We start from the raw sequence: 17,722 nt of genomic DNA, 5'->3' as shown, positions 1-17,722 counted from the left end.
AAAGATTTAGCTGCTAATAGGAAAAACATAATAAAGCTCACCACTATACAAAAGAAGAAACGTCTGAAAGACTGGGGAAGGACGACATGGCTTCTGAGATTAACGAGTACAGGAGGATAGCGGGCGCCGTGGAGAAACGCCATCAACGTTAACTGGCCAGTTCAGGCTTCCAGTCCAACTGCTCCGCAAATGAGCGCTCATTTACTCCGATAGAGCACGCTGGCCTCCTGCCCCACCTGCCTCCACGTACCTCCATCATGCTTAAAACGAACACTGTAAAGACTCAGAACAGGCAGGGAGGGGGAGTCGTACGCCAGGCACCAGGGGCAGCACTGGGGGGACCCAATCCGGGGTTCGAAGCCGGGAATGGGAAAGGCTTCGGCGGCTTTCAGAGAGCAGAGTGTGTTCTCCCTTCTGAGGCATCCCAAAGCACCTCCCCCATATCACAACTGTCCACAAAAAAATCTCCTGTTAGACGACCCATGTCCCGAATTTCTTTCAAACAGTTAATGGAGGCCCCCAAAGGTAATCATTTTAAGCACCTGATTAGAAGTTACTGTTTTACAATAACTTGTTTTACCTTCTTTTGTTAAAGCTTCATGAAAGACTGCACTAAACTTTGGGTTCATTTTAAAAATAGACCCAAAAGTGTGCTAAACTACTACCGCCTCAAAATCTACATTATATCCTTTAAAACAAAAACCAATACTAAATCTGAAAATTTAAATAAGTCTATAAATAATAAATAAGTTTAATGCAGAAAATGCAAATAGCAACACTCATGGTTAATATATCACATAGTTTTGTATAAGTGATTTAAAAATCAAATGTAATCAATTCCTAATTTTCTGGCAGACAATCAGTACACTAAAGAATCAAATTAAACAAAACTATAAAATAAACTAACTACAGTACATTCCTATGAGGAGCTATTAGGTAGTAATTTAAAACTATTTTACCAAGACTTTTTAATAACATTATAAACATTTCTCCAAATTAAGTAAAAATATAACACTATAAAATGGGATGCATAATCCCAATCATATGAAAAATTACTGGGTGTCTTTCAGTGCAGTTCTGGGCTTGATTTTCTAGTGACTGGATTATTTTACAATTTAGTTGAGGCAGAGCTTAAATTTACAAATTTCTGCCCAATGAAACAAATCACCCAAAAGGTTAGTTTAATGCCCTGTAGGAGAATAACCAGCTGTTTTTAGCTAACAGCAATTTCATCTCGACTTTTTATTAAATATGTACACATTGTGTACATATGTATGCATGTGTGTGTGTATGGTGTGTGTGTATATATCACATGCATCACATATGTATACACATACGTCAACATTCTCTCAAATGCTCCTTGTACCAGTTTTAATGTCTTCTTACTGGTTCCTGCATTAATTAATGAGTCAAACAGAATTTGACATGTGTTCGTGCTCTATTTGCATGAAGGTCATGATTTTACCTTTTTGAAAATTATAGTTTAACGGTTTGGATCACTCACCAAGGAGCTCAAGTGAACTCGCCAGGTGGAGCTAAGTCAACTTAGAAGCGCCCTCACAATCTGTTAAGCTCAGCATGTCCTCTTATCTTTTCTTGATTTTCAAAGAGATTCCCATACAGCAAGAGCTCTAACTTTGCTTTTTTCATTCTATTAAATTTGTGCTTTTGTTTTGTTTCCAGTTCTCCTACAACGGGTAACTTATCCCCACTAGTGGCAGCTATGGTTGGGTTTTGTTCACGATCTCTGTTGGACAGATGATGGAGATCTAGGCTGCGCTGAACGAGAAAGGCCAGAAAATCTGGTTTGTCAGATTTACCGAATAGGAGAACAGCTCTTTGAGGTCTAAACCGATGAGCTCTGTGTTTGCTTGTGATCTATAGCTGAAGTCGTAGAACTGGTGCTAAGAGCTCTCTCTCTGTTTGTGAATTTGTAATTCAGAAAAGTCTTTACTTCTCCTATGTGAAATATTTTCCACCTCTAGAGGTTATTAATAAATCACACTATTACGTCTTTTAGAGGAGCTCTGTAAAATTTATTTCTAGAAATAAGCATTTATATAAATCAAATATTCTCCAAATTCACAGAAAAGAAACTCCTCACAGAAATTGCCAGCTCAGAACCATGTTTAAGATAAATCAACTGGTTTAATAATTTTGGTTTAAGAAAAAAGACTGTCTTCTCTCAAATTTATTAGCATTAAGTATATGAATGGGTTTTTAAAAATAATATCAGTTTTTAATGGAGAATAGTTTACTAATTTAAAGTTAATATTATTCCTAGATAATGCTTAAATTTTGAAAAATATAAATTTGTGTTCAACTAAACTGAATTATAATTGTGACATTTAAAAATCTTTTTAAATTTTGTTAAAATATATGTAACGAAATTACCATTTTAACCATTTTTGAGTCTACATTTCAGTGGCATGAAATAGATTCACATTGTGGAGCTTTCTGTCACCATATATTTGATCCCCTTTACCCTCTTCGCCAACCATTCGATTTTCTGTCTCTATGAATCTGACTACTCCTGGTAACTCCGATAACTGGAATCATAAGTATCTGCACCCTTTTCTTACTGGCTTATTTCACCTAGCATAATGTCCTTAAGGTTCACTCATGCTGTAACATGTGACAGAATATTTTTCTTTTTTAAGGCTGAATAATAATATCCCATTGTATGTATATACCACATTTTGTTTATCCATTTATATGCCAAAAGACACTTGCGTTGCTTCAACCTTCTGGCTATTGTAAACGATGCTTCTATGAACACTGGTATACAGTATCTACCTGAGTCCCTACTTTGAATTCTGTTGTGTATATACTCGAAGGGGAACTGCTGGGTCATATGGCAGTTCTATTTTTAATTTTTTGAGGAACCACAACACTTTTCCATAGAGGCTGCACCATTTTACATGTCCACCAGCAATGCACAGAAGTTCCAATTTCTCTACATCCACGCCAACATTTACTGTTTTCTGTTTTTTTTGATACTAGCCACCTTAACGGGTGTGAAGATGGTAGTTCATTGTGGTTTTGATCTACATTTCTCGAATGATTAGTAATGCTGAGCAACTGATATTTTTATTTATCACGGTTTATGATGGCTTAAATATAATTTCAAAGATTCTTACATAATTTCAACATGTGAATTAATGTCAATCTAGAAATGTAATGAATAACATTTGGATTCCTATGTAGTTCCTAAGTAAGAATGAACACTAAAACAATGAGCATAATTTTAAGTTTATATACTTTTCCTTATTTACATATGCCACAGAATGGCTATTATCTTTGGGTCATGTCAACAAACATGTTCATCTCTGCCACTTAGAGAAGGTGTAAAAAGGATGTTTAAGAAAGCTGTGATGTGTGTATTGATGCACTTTCTCAGTCTGCTAAAATGTTTATACACGACAAGCAGTTCTCAGTTACCTACCTCTCAGTTCTGTGAAACAGAAGGTATTAGTTTATTAAAAAGATATAATTAATATTGATAGTTGAGATCATATTAAGGGGAAAAATAAGAAATACATGCATAAATGCAAGGTAATAGGATAACACTTTCATTTAAAACGTGAGGAGAACTGCTCTAAGTAGTGTCAGCTTGCTCAAGAACCTACAAAAGCACAGTGAAAGACAAAGCTCGAGGGGCTGTTTCAAGCTGTAGGTTGGGGAAGTGTGCTGGCCCGATTTATAATACTCGAGTTTGAAAAAAAGCTATAAAAAAATGTTAAAACGTTGACTAAATTCACTCAGCTTTGTGGGCCCTCTTCATCCGAGAATCTCTTACTTTGTGAGAGAGTGAGGGTCAGGGCGATTAAGGGGCACAAAGCCAATTTAGGAAAATGCTAAGAAGAACCAAAACCTGGAATTCCCAACTTCCAGTTCAGGGTTTCTCTCACTGGACACTGCTTCTACGGCACACCATGCTAAAACCCAATCACAATGTAGTAACACGTTCTAGTCGACATAATGAATTAAGATACTTCTTCAGCAATTTACTAAACCAAGGACGAATCAAGAAATTATTTCTCAATAACATAATTCTTAGAAACTGAAATGCTTCAAAAGAAGCAAAAAAGTTTGCCTTAATATTTGCAACTTAAAACTAGAAGCACTGTAATGACAAAAGTTTGAACTTAACAAAGCCTAAGTAATTGAGGAAAGATTTATGGTAAGGTAAATGGTTTTAGTAAATGTGATAGGAATAAGAAAGGACTTTATTTCTGCGTTTTTACTACAGAAGAAACTGATAAAAACTGAGATGTTAATATGTTAACTGTTTACTTTGAAATTTCCTTATATTTTAAATCCTAATTATCCAACAAAAAGACTTTCAGTAACACATTAATCAAAATGCTCACAAAGAAAAGTAAAGAATCCCAAACTTCTCATTTCCACAGATTAGTTAATATTTATTGAATACTGCAACGGTCATTTCAGAATCAAGAGTTACTTTTTTAATGTGAGCCCTTACTTAATGTCAGTTCAATTTGAGACTCCTGCTTTTCCAATCTTTCTTACTGGAGGGAGGGAGGACTGGTCCACTGTGACAACCCAAACTGACATTTTTATTTAGAACTCAATGACTGCCAACATCAAACAGGCTGACATTCCCATGGAAACTAATCCACCCCAGGATTTACCATTCAAACATTTTCTGAAGCATTCATGCACATCTAATGGGTAGTGAAAATCGTCAAGGCAGATGACCCTGATTTTGAACACAGCTGAAAGATCCCTGGAGTAAGGATGAATACCACTACTCGCTAAAGGAAGACTGATCTGGCACAAAGACATCTTAAATTTGGCCTTAAAGATGCCTAAAAAAATCAAAGCCCATGTAGAAAAATCTTGAGCAAGGAAATTTATGGCATTTTTCTATTTAATGTTTGGTTTTCTATTCTAGTGTACTCTCTTTTATTCTCAGAAAAATTTTTGAAATTTTTGTCATATGAGATAGGTTTCCAGGAAAAGACCTCCAGTTAATATAATTTCACCATGAAATATAAAGTTCTGTCTATGGCCATGCCACCCTGAATGTGCCCATTCTCGTCTGATCTCGGAAGCTAAGCAGGGTCGGGCCTGGTTAATACTTGGATGGGAGCCCACCTAGGAATACCAGGTGCTGTAGGCATAAAAAATAAATTTAAAAAAATAAAAAATAAAAAAAAAATAGAGAGTTTCAACGTACACTGGTTCAACTATCATGTGATATCCAGAAACCAAGCAGAAGTAAGTTCATTCATCTACTCAACCAGCATTTTCTGAGTGCCTCTGTGGGACCAAGGAATACTACTTCGACTACCACACAGAAGATGTTCACGCACTACTTACTGAAGTGAACTGAAGGCAAGGAGCAACGTCTTGAGTTCAACTGATTCTTTGTCAGTGGCCTTGGTAGCAGCCCCAGCTCAGCGAGAACTGCCCAACAAGCCCTAGGACACACTGGAGGGGACAGCAATCAAATGACAATTCCAAATGACTTGAGGGATTTGGCTCCATAACTCTACCTGGTGCTGCTGGCCAAAACTACCTTGCCTGGTAGATCTCTGCTTCTACAGGATGGGGCTCAGCCCGAAAACCACAGGACTCTCTCTCCCAACTCATGTAACTAGGAAAAAAGCAATCCTCACTCACAGTCCCACCTTGGCCCTGTGGACTAAGCCACAGCCTGGCTTTCTACTTCTGGTTATTTACACTAGTGGCAGCGTGACAACTCTCCTCCGAGAAGATCTAGCCCCGCTTTCGACACCTCTGCCCGCCCCGGGCCTGGCTCCTTAGCCACAGCTGGCTGTCCCACGCACCACACCAGAGCAGGTAAAGCTGCCCCAGGGCACCAGCTCAGGTCTGCTCTCTGCACAGCTGATGCTCAGCGTTCTCCTTGCTCGGCGGAATTGTTTGAACTCCCTCCCTAAATTAAGCAACCCAACCTTCTGCCCACCTCGCCCCTCCGCGGCCACCTCTGCAAGCTCCCTTCATTTCCGCAGCACCCAGTTTGGGTGACAGCCATTCCCTCTTCCAAATTCTGGCCGCCAGAAATATCCTGATATCTACCAGAGCCGCCCCAAGCAATGACAGTTCTTTTGCTGACAGACTGAAGAGATGGTTTAGGTTCGTAGGGTCCTTTTTTTCCCCCAACAGTGTCATGAAATCTACCACTTGCTCCAAAGCCAGTGACTATGGCAGACCCCACCCCCGCTAGCTGAGGCTTGTAATCTGTGCACAAACACACACACACACATACACATGCACAACCAAAAAGGCACATATTAATTTACCCAGGCTATCACAATGCTCTAAGTGAGAAGCAAAGACGTTCTCAACTCCAAAAGAGGCTTGGAAAGATGGTTTTACAAGTTTTACAAGCTATCAAAAAATTAACGGCTGCCATTAGTTAACATTAAGAGTACTGACTAAAGAGTTAACATTGAAGTATCAGCTTCAACACGTTCTTCAGTACACAGAACACTGCAACTGTGAGCACCCTGAGCCCACGCAGAGACGCAGCGCAGAAGCAAGGCGCCGCGCTGGGTCAGGTCTTCTCTACCGTCTGGGAAATTAAAGAATGAAGAAATGACATATGCTTTAAAAAAAACAGTTTTATTGAGGTATGCTATAGATATGACAAAATTCACCCACTTTAAGAGTAGAATTCTATGATTTTTAGCAAATTTACGGAACTGTGAAACTATTAGCACAATCCAATTTGGGAACATTTCTGTGATTCCCCGAAATTCCCGCCAGCCCACCTGCGGTCAGTCCTCCTCAGCTCCCTCTAACCCCAGGCGACCGCCTCTGCTTTCTGACTGTAAATGTGCTGTCTGGATACTTTATATAAATGGAAACACAACACACAGGGTCCCCTGCGCCTGGCTTCTTTCATCGAGCGTAATATTTTAAAGGTTTATCCATGTAGCATGTGGCATGGTTTGTTCTTTTTCACTGGCAAAATGAGGACACATCACAAGGTGCTTACCCATTCACCAGCTGTTGGCCACTGAAATTATTTCCAGCTTGTGGCCATTATAAATAACGCTACCATGAACATTCACATACAAGTCTGTTTGGACGTGTACTTGCATTTCGCTTGGGTGTATTCCTAGGAGTAGAACTTCTGGGTCACACGGTAACCTTACCTTTAAAATTCTGAGGAACTACAAACTGTGGCGAGCAGTGTATGAGGGTTCCAATTTCTCCACATCTTGCCAACACTTGTTACTGTCTTTCAATTATAGCCATTCCAGTGGGTTTATAGCAGCAGTACCTCGTTGTGGTTTTAATTTGTATTTCCCTAATGATGGTGAGCATCTTTTCATGTGCTTACTTAGCCATCTGTATGTTTTCTCTAGTGAAATATATAAGCAAGTCTTTGGCCCGTTTCTTAACTAAGTTATTTGTATTATTACTGAGCTATGAGTTCTTTTTGTTACTGATTCTAATTTAATTAGATTTTGATCAGAGATCGTTTCAATCCTTTTCAATTACTGAAGTCTGCATAAGTGGTACAGCATATGGTATGTCTTAGTGAATGCTCCCTGTGTATGTAAAAAAGTATGTACTTTGTTGTTGGGTACAGTGTTCGACAGATGTCCACTAAGTGAAACTGTGTGGCAGTGTTGTTTAAATCTTCTACAGTCTTTCTACTTTTGTCTTATTGTTCTACCAGTTATGGAGAAAGTTGTCCTAAAGTGCCTAGCCATGACTGTGGACCGGACGATTTCAGTTCCATTAGTTTTTGCTCCATGCGCTCTGAGCTTGTGATTAAGGATATCACGTTCCATTACCGTGTCTTCACAGGATGAGCTGACCATCTAATCATTACGAAACAGCCTTTGCTTGAAGTCTACTTTGTCATATGTGGATATAGCTACTCCAGTTTTCTTATGTTTTGAACAGTGAAGATATAGAACATTTCCACAGAGCAGAGTATTGGTTTAGATCATTTGTATTTAATGTGATGATAGATACAGGGAGATTTAAGCGGACCATCTCATTTATTTTCTATTTGTCTCACTTGTTCTGTGTTCACTTTTTCTTCTTTTTCTTGCCTTTTGAAAATGTTATCATTGCTATTATCTTCACTATTGGCTTATTAACTGTATCTCTTTGTTTTTGTTTTTTAAGGCTGCTCTAGGACTGTGGTTTTCAACAGGGAGCCAATTTTCCCACTAAGGACACTTGGCAAAGTCTAGAGGCATTTTGTTTCAACTCCAGGGGGATGGGCACTACTGGCATCTATTGGGAAGAAGCCAGGAACGTTGCTAAGCATCACATAATGCACAGGACAGCACCTACAAACAAGATTTCACAACTCAAAATGTCGACAGTGCCAAAGCTGAGAAACCTTGCTCTAGTGTTTACAAAATGCCTCTCAAACTTCTATCTTCCTTCAAATGTTACTAAGTCACTGCATGTAACTAGGAGTCTTTCTGGCAGTATCGTTCCATTTCTTCTCTCCTAGCTTGTTACTGGTGCCACATACGAACGAGTAGCTAGAATATCGAGGTGGATTTAACTAATCCACCTCTCCAGGCTCAATTTTCTTCATAAAATTGGGATGATCTACCTAACAGACATTCTGTGAGAATTAAAACAATGTAAGCAAAGAGCTTAGCACAGTACCCATACACTACAGGTGCTAACTTCTCAAAAACTTAATTACTGTTAATGAAGCTATGAATTGCTACGAAGTGAAGAAATAGGACAGATATGCAGAGAAATCTAAGTGACCTACATTCACACATGGTTTAACTTTTCTTACAAATGCCTCTCCTGTAGCGCTCTGCCTCCAAAATGACAATGGAACTGCACCCCACGAGATTGGCTGGCAACGTCTGACTCGGGAGAGAATTTCAAGAATCTTTTAGCCTCTGATATATAATCCCTTTTATTTACCTACATTTAATTGAAGACATCTGTAAGTGGTGCCACACAAAATGTAATTCAGACTTAGAAATGTCAATAAAAATGTGCGTGAGGGAGAGGTCCTAGCGGGGGACTGCACATCAGCGGCTACAGAGCCCCACGAAATTAGGAATATAATGGAAATGCGCTGCCCGACTTGACGAGGTGATAAAAGCTCTCTTCCCATAAAGCTTAATGAGCTCTATTAGTCTTCAGCTTACAGGAATGTAAAAGGGTCAGCCCCCACAGAGGGAAGTAACTGACTCCACACATGGCTCTATTCAAGTGACAGCAGATCAAATTACTGATGTAATTACTATAACCTGACAATTTCGTTGGATTCATGTGGCAGTTAACTGTTTAGGACTTACAACAAAGGGACACGGTTCCTTCATAGTTTTTTTTGTGAAGAGTAAATTTTGTGAAATTTAAAGTCTCCTTCATTGTCAACTCCAAGTTTCATGTATTTTATTGTCTTAACTAGAATTATTTTTCTTTCATTCAAAATCAGGGAAGGCGTTTGGGTAGTTAACTCTATTTGTAATTTTCCTTTTCCAGCTAAAACTTAAGTTTAATGGCAAAATTAAACATTAAGGGACTCCCACCTGCCTTGGCTTACTCTGGCTCTTGGGCTCTGTGTGGGGACAAAGGAACAAAGTCTTGAGTTCAGTGCTGCTGGAGGTGTCGGGGAGAAGCCTCTAAGCTATCGGGTGGCCCTGTGAAATTCCAGGCTAGAAAAATATCAACAGAAAGCCCTCAAGGATTCCTCAAATACTTCAAGAAAAGAAGAGCACACCGATCACCTTCAATTTTGATTTTTTTACTCTCCCATATCCATAAGTCCAATAAGAAATAGATCGATTTAGTCGACATAAAATACAATTCCAGATCATTAAGTGGAGGAGGTGGATCACACAGAAAATTACAGAAAGTACCGCTAAGCTTCGATCATGATCCTTCCCTCCTACTTTTCACTAAAGATTTAAATCTTCCACACACACGTTCTCAGTATTAACCAGAGTGGCAAGATGTAATTCAATACGTTGGTACGACTCTAGGTGTATGATGAGTACACATCACGCACTATCTACACCTGGGAGAATCCAAAGGTGAAGACAGTGGTCCTCATCTGGAGCAGCTACAATCCAGCTGGGAAGCCAGATTATCAACCACACTGCAATCTAAGTATCGGCCTTATGTGCTTTTAGTTGAGTCCTGCCAAATTATGGGTTGAAGCCTGCTACTCTCGGCCTCAGCCTCACCTAACTTGCTCATTCAACAACTATTTACTCAGTGCCTCCTATGTACTACGTACTATCCTAAGAATGGAATGTGGAGGCAAGAGAAAGAGGCTCCTCTCTCACTGACCTTACATTTGAGAATCTGGAAGTGGGGACTATTTACAAGCCTTTGCTGTTGTTTAGTAACATCTTCAAACTGCTACTTGCCCCAGTAAGGTGGACGTCAAGCTCCAGCCTCTCACTGACTCCCTGTGCAGGTAAGAATCTAGCCTAACTGCCTCTGCTCACAACCCTTATTCTCGGTTATGCCTCTAAGCTTCTGCTAAAATGAGAATCCAGCCTCAAACATTATCAACATTACCTCTTAGCTAAGTTCCTGCCAGTCCCTTTTTCTTTTGAAGACTAGACTATACATCAACCGGAGACTTCCCCAGTGCACGTCACAGTCAGACACCGGCTACAGGAAGCACCGCCAGAAACCTGCCACGCGACCTCTGTTCCCCAGTGTAGCTCCTCGCGGAAAAGCAAAGGGTAAGACGACGTAACATTCTGTAGTTAATGTTAACATTTTGTGTATTTCCCTCCTAATTTCTGTGTGCTTAATTTTTTTTCTAAATTTAGATCTGTGCGCATAATTTTACACCCTGTTTTTATCTTAATCTAGCAAAAGTATTTTTCACTGGTATTGTTCATCAGTATGTACTCATGAACATATACGCATAATCCCCATTTTAATGGCCGTAGGGTGTTCTATCACATGGCTGGCTGTACCATGATTTATCTGACGTTTCCTACTGCTGGACACTTAGGTTATTTATAAACTTTTTGCATCATAAATAATGCTGTAATAAACATACGTATGCAAGTTTTGACCCCATCTTTGTTTCTCTAGCAGTGATTCTTAGACTAGAATTACTCGACAAGATATAAATTTACATAAGCTCTTTAATGTGCATGACCAAACTGATTTCTATAAAGGATAATGCTTAATAACATCTCATCACATCTTCCCAAGCACTCACTTAAAAAAAAAAAAAAGATATCCTGACAGGCATATTACTGTATATCACTGTTTTTTTAAAACCATATTTCTCTGATTACTTATAAAGTTGAACTTTTAAAACGTACTCATTACCATTTATATTTCATCTTATCGACAACTATCTGATAAAATCCAACCAAGTATTACGCAGAAGAAAACAGGACATTTTAAAAATTGATTCTAAGAGATCATTATACTAAGTATGATAATCTTTTTATCACTTTCCATAAATTGCCTTTTAACTATCTATGTTTTCATGAACAAATTATGGATTTTTTACAGACTGAAATCTAATGTTTCCATCTTTTCCTTCTTCTAAGCTTGGAAAGTGCTTCATCCACTAAAGATTATATAATTTATACTGTCGAGTTTCTTATTTTTTGTTTTTGTTTTTACGCTAAACTATAAAATTCTGTGTGACAGGCACTGAGCTCAGTGTTTGCCTCACATTACCTCATTTCATTTAATAACCCTGTATTATCTCCATTTTTAGACTGATCAAAAGATGAATGACTTGTTCATGGCATTCCCAAGTATCTCTCATTCCAGAGCCCAGAATCCTTCCACTACATAGTGTTGTTTCCCACTGGATCCTGGATATTAAGAAACCGCAACAAATCTGAGAGGTACTAACCGCTCTAGTCCCATCAGTTTCCCCTGGCAGTCACTCAAACTGGCCACCAGGAGTGTTCAATGTGCCAGGCTGAGCTAAACCACACAAGAGTTTAGAAGCATAAAGGGAACAAATGCCTCTGTGTGGAGAGGTCTGACAAGGTCTCGCCAGGGACATAGTACCTAGGCTCATCCTAAGAAGGATATGATTCAAACAAGCTGGGAATCGGGGAAGGGAACACAAAGTGACATAAACAACAGAGGCAAAAGAAAGGACAAGTGAAAGGCAGGAAAAAGAGTATTACTGTGTGGGGTTGAAGTATAGCCTAAGGGAACAGAAAATATTAACTAAGATTTGAATTGCACTTTATACCTGCTCCCACGTCCACTGCTTCGTTTGAGAGGTAAGAATGATTACATGCATCTTAAAAAACACTGAGGCTCAGGGAAGCTGTGATTTGCTCATGTGGTTAATAACTGAAGACAAGATCTTAAACCCGTGTTCGGTTCTAAGTCCAATCGTCTCTCCACACATCCCGCTGCCTCCCCTTTCCTATGCCTTTCTCAAAGCCTCACCCACCTCCCAGTTATTCCTTATCAACTGCAGCTCACGATGATTTCTAGTTCTATGAATATCTAACAGTTCTTCTTTATCTCACAATTTTATCACTGGAGTCTCAGGTCTACATTGCAGAATCATTATGAGGATTAAATGAGAAAGAGAATGAAGCACCCAGAATAGTGCCTATTACAGGAAAAGCTCAATTAAAGGTAAGTCCTTCGCTCTTCCCTAATCAACTCACGGATTTTAAAAAGCTCTCTCGAACCAAATAAAACTTCCTTGACGGCAGCTTCTGCCTATGACTTCTCCAGCTCTCTTTTAACACCAGGGCAGTTAAGAGAGAATAGGGCTGATTTAAACAGTTATGGGAGTAGGCGATACAATAAGGCTCTTTAAAATGAAGATCTGATTTCCCTCTACTTATTAAAAAAGAAAATATATTTAAAAAGAGGCAACGACCTTCAGCTGTTATGAAGGTTAACAGCTCAAACACTTACAGGAATTCTTATCAAAAAAAAAGTCTGTATTCATCTCATTACTGTTACTGAAGAATGTATGTGTAACAACAAAATGATCATTCCTAAGTTTATCAAATAAATGCCTAACAAAAGATACCAATAGTGATGTTCAGTTAGCAATTCTAGTATGAAGGTCAGTGAATAAACTTACCTCCAGAGGTGAGCTGCAAAGGAATCTTGTGAACTGCAGAATCACATTTGAATAGAATCAGTTTCATCCAATGGATGGGCAGAAAAAGAGAACAAAAAAGGAAAAATTATTATACGATTTTTCAATATGAGCACCTAAGTAAACCTAAAAGTCTGTATAAAATTAATGCTTTCATACATCATATAACTCAACCAGAGTAAAGTTCAATCTAGCCCATAAGTAGGTATCCGACTCTTTGAATTAATTTTAATAAGCATTTTAAAAATCTGTATAAAAACAAATAAAGCACAAATTAATCCTAAAATATTACATTTTTAAAAGTTTTATCTCGCAACCCCTGTATAATAAAACGTCCTCTAAGAAAGGAATCAGTAATCACTTGACCATAAATGTCGCAGGCAAAGCTAAGTAAACGCTGAGTGGAGAAAAAGATATATAAACTAAAGGGAGAACCAAGAAAAGAGAGAAAGTCAAGACCAAGAGAAGAGGCTGGGAGCCAGAGTGGAAGAAAGCGAAGTTACTTCCTCGGCAACCTGGACCTGGGCTGTGGCGTTCGCCCTGTTCCGCCCTGCCTCTTCTCCTCAGCACCCCCACCGCCCCCGCACCCCGTGCATATCTTTTCTCTCTGCTCTTTCGCTGACACACATAGAGGCCCACAGAATCTCATCTGAAACTACGTATGCTGTCTCTCTGCATTTAAATAAAGAAACATAAATTTGTGTGTGCGGAGAGGGGGAGCCATGAACAAACAACAGAATAAATTGCAGGTTAGCTCTGAAACTGTGGACTGTCACAGAACTTCATACATATTCATGATGGTAATTCGTGTTTTCTCAGATGTTATTTACAAAGGCAACATTTCGAATCCTCTGAGATTTACTATAATGATAAAATACCCAAGTAATATAAACTCATGATCTTTCCAAATGCAAATTAACTACAAAAATTGCGATGGCAGGCCTGTTTCCAAGCACTTTTGAACTTCCTCTCCACAACAAAGCCAGCTAGTACTCACGGGGAATACAAATAATGTGAATCTCTTTTAGAGAGACACACAGAAATATTTCTCAATGAAATTACACGATGTCTAGGACTTCCTTCAAAATCACTGGGGGGTCACGAGGGAAGTAATGCGGTGAGTGTGTCGGATAAAACAAGCCTGGCCATTATATTATAATTAGTGAGGACAGGAGTTGAATATATGAGGATTCATTATACGATTCTCTCTACTGAGTGAATGCTTCAAGTTTTCCACAATAAAGTTTAAAAAAGAATAAAGTTTAAAAAAGATAGCAGACACTTCCTCCCCCAAATATTAAAGTGAAGACATTCCTAAAATATTACTAGTACATGCCAAAGCCACGTAATTAACTAGTATCATCTAGGCTCCAGATAGGGTGTACTAAAATACAGAGACTATAAAATTTTTTTCTTAAATAATATCGATATGCAATGCAATTATATAAACTGTTAAGAGAACTTTCTGAAAGTGCAAGATATACCAAAATTTTAAATTTTCATAAAGCTGATAGGAAACAAATAATTTTGTTGAAATTCACAGTGCAACCTTTGTGGTCTTGGATTCTTTTTATAGTAGCCAATGTAAGACAATCCTGACCTTTCCTTCCAAGAGTAAAGGGTTGAAAGACGAGCCATTTTTAGCAGTGGATAAAAATAAGGCACGATGAGTTTTTTATTTTAAAATGAGAAATCTGCTATTGTAGGGTGTCTGTTAACTATATTATACACATTAAACTTAAGAATTTAGAAGTGGTTCTGGTTTGGTAATTACGTCACTTTATTTTTTTATTTGTGTGTGTGTGTTTACTTTTACTGTATATTTTTCTAAACTCTTAGGCACGATTTTCTGGGGGTGTTCAGACTGCCACAATACACGTCAGCAGAGAACTGTGCTGCCAATTCTGAACATTTAAATTTTGGTTTGTTTGAGTTGTTGGCTTTCTTTGTTTTTGAAGTCTGCATTCCTTATCTGTAACGACTGTACTTTTATTTTTCCTCTATCCTCTGAGAACTCCAGTTTTCTTTCTCTCCCTCCTCCCCCCACCCTACATTCACAGATGAGCCATATGATCAGGAAAGGTGCCCTGATGAAAAGATCAGGATGGGAGCTCTGAACACGTCAGTGTTTTCCCTAGAATTAAGGGGGGGAAAAAAAAAAACTAGAGAATTTCTTTTTCTTTTTCCATCTCTTGTGCTGCATCAGTAGAAAGAACTCTGGTTAATTTTATGAAATGCAATATCAAACCCCTTTTTTTTCTGGGAAAAAGAAACTGCAACGACTTGACGTTGAGAATGTGGACACCGCCTCACTCAACTCCTCCTCAGGCTGCAGAGAATCCCTCGCCCTCCCTTTAGCTGCATGCGTACAGTGCGGTGTGGCAAACACACACCAGAGCTGGGTTTGAGACCCAGGCTCAGGACAGAAGTCACTTTAAATAACAACAAAGAGAAGAATATAAATATACTCTCCAAGAAAACTGATGTCTCCTTCAAGCTCCAATAACATACATACATCTTTGTCACGTGTATGTGTAACATTCCCGTCACAGCTTTTTCAAAATAGACTTACACATTCTTATCCTGCTTGAAGCTGCCAACACGTGAAATATATAAATAAAAGTTCTCAGTCCCCAAAAGAGTAAATACAGAATAAATCACAAGATACACATGAAAAGGCCCAAAAATGCTGCTCCTCGATGAGTATACCAGAAAAACTCATTGCTATTTCCCTTCAGTTAATTATTTAAATTTTCATAATGAAATTACATATATTATATTCAGTACAAATGGTAATACTTTGAAAAAGAACAATTATAAAAAAGCAAAAATAATGCAAAATACATTTTGTATATAGTGAAATTAACAGTAGAAATAGACACCTTTTAACAAATACCACCGTGATATCTGATGGGTATAAAAAAAATGGCTCAATTTTGCTATGAATCTAAAATTTCTTGAAAAGGTCTATTATAACAATAACAACAACAAAGACTATGACTACCACTGGCAGCCCACAGTAGGACCACTTTTCTAACGTAGTCATACTAATATGGCTATTCGAAACATATCGTGTCTTAGGTATAGTTAGCTAACAGGTTTAAGAGAAAGATCCTATTCTAGTTATTTAGGCATAATGTTGCCAAAAAAAATTTACCATGTTTTCCAAAATATCTTACTGATTTTACAAACAGGAATACACTTCGTTCTAGAAACTGTAGGTAAACACAACCATTGTCTCTATCTATGATCTATTTTAAAGATTACTTCTAAGAAATGCCTTGATTTAATATAGTTGAAAATAGGACAACCTGCCTGACATCTCGCTTTTCAAATTTAAACGCGTAAGTTTCTTGTCAATAACATTATTAATAACATTATCAATCTGATTCACTTGCTAAAATACATAAAATTTTGTCAACTGTTCTGTCTACTCTTGAATTCTTTTAAACATAAGGATTACGTTCAAAAAAAAGATTATGGTCTATATTTAGAATTTAGGCAAAAAAGGCAGCATTTTAAAAATCTCTTAGGCCTTCTAAAAAGAGAGAAAGGACACACACAGATCAGAGCCCTTGTTCCTGGCTACCCCTGACCTTGCTTTTCCTGAAGCACCCTCCCCACCGCCCGACGGCCCCTCCGTTTGCCCTTGTAGCCTGTCTCATAACATGTGCTCGTTCCCTCCGGAGAAGGACTTAATGCTCAACAAAACCTTCTAAAGTTTTCCGAGCACACAAAATTGAAGTTAAACCTCCTGTCAGTTATGATTTAGTAAATTCTTTTTTTCCAAGACTTGTTACTAACCATGCCAGTTACTTAGGGGTGGGAAGATGCAATAAAAAGGAGAGAAGAACACACAATAGGAATTTGGTCAAACTATTCCAGTAAAACTATCACTGACCATTTATCTTTGTAATATAAAATATTCAACATATAAGTAATTAAAGCTATGCTCCTGAAATGTCTTTTCTATTTAATAAGGAACCATGTTAAATTCCTTTAAAGAAAAAGAAACACTGAACAATAATTTTTACAAGACAAGCCACAATGTTTTTCTAAACCAAGGAAAATCAGTGAGGTGTACCTATTTAAGTGGAATTCCAAGTCTTTTTTGCCCCCCTTTAATTCCTCCCACTCCACTTCCACCCCCGACCTATGGATGCTGCCGTCGCCCCTTAAGAACTAGACCTCTGAAGGCGGGGCGTCTCCCCCCACGCATTCGCGTGCGCACACGCACCGGGGGCCTGGCGCACCCGGGGTATGGTCCGTGGCTCCACCTGGGGCGTGAACCCAGGACCTTCTGCGTGGAAAGCAGACATGCTAACCACTACACTATGGAGCTACCCCGAGAATTCCCCGTCTTTAACTGCTCATATAGATTATCCAAAATTTCCCTGTATAAACAAAACACTTCTCGTGGTCCTATTTCCTTGGCCTTTCACCCTAGGTACATGGTACTTACTATCTTACAAATTGTCAGAGACAAATCTATTTTAGGCACTAATCTAATAAAATATTTATTTAAAATTTTGTAATTATCAATCTAATCATACCTCAGTGCAAAATACTAAGTTTTTTCCATCAAGAATTTAGAAGCTTTAATTCAGTTAAGAGTCTAACTTATGCTAAGTTAGATAATTCTTTAGACTTCCTTGCCATCCC

The 17,722-nt window shown here is 38.4% G+C and overlaps 1 protein-coding gene, 1 non-coding gene and 1 pseudogene across 7 annotated transcripts in view; 1 reads left to right on the top strand and 2 right to left on the bottom strand.

The window, feature by feature from the left end:
* The window catches only part of ATE1 (arginyltransferase 1), a 136,465-nt gene that overhangs the window by 81,178 nt on the left and 37,565 nt on the right, over positions 1 to 17,722 (bottom strand). For all 6 annotated transcript variants that reach the window (XM_015590646.2, XM_006913502.3, XM_015590645.2 and 3 more), the window contains one exon: positions 13,043 to 13,075. In XM_015590646.2, coding sequence (XP_015446132.1) covers positions 13,043 to 13,075 — 33 coding nt within the window. The remainder of the gene's footprint in view (positions 1 to 13,042; positions 13,076 to 17,722) is intronic.
* On the top strand, positions 5,028 to 5,146 carry LOC112481176 (annotated as a pseudogene).
* Positions 17,329 to 17,402, bottom strand: TRNAG-UCC. The gene has a single exon. It is a non-coding gene; the product is annotated as a tRNA-Gly (tRNA).

Source organism: Pteropus alecto, unplaced genomic scaffold (assembly GCF_000325575.1).
Source record: "Pteropus alecto unplaced genomic scaffold, ASM32557v1 scaffold205, whole genome shotgun sequence".
Classification (NCBI taxonomy): Eukaryota; Metazoa; Chordata; class Mammalia; order Chiroptera; family Pteropodidae; genus Pteropus; species Pteropus alecto.
This window is presented reverse-complemented; position numbering and strand designations above follow the sequence as displayed.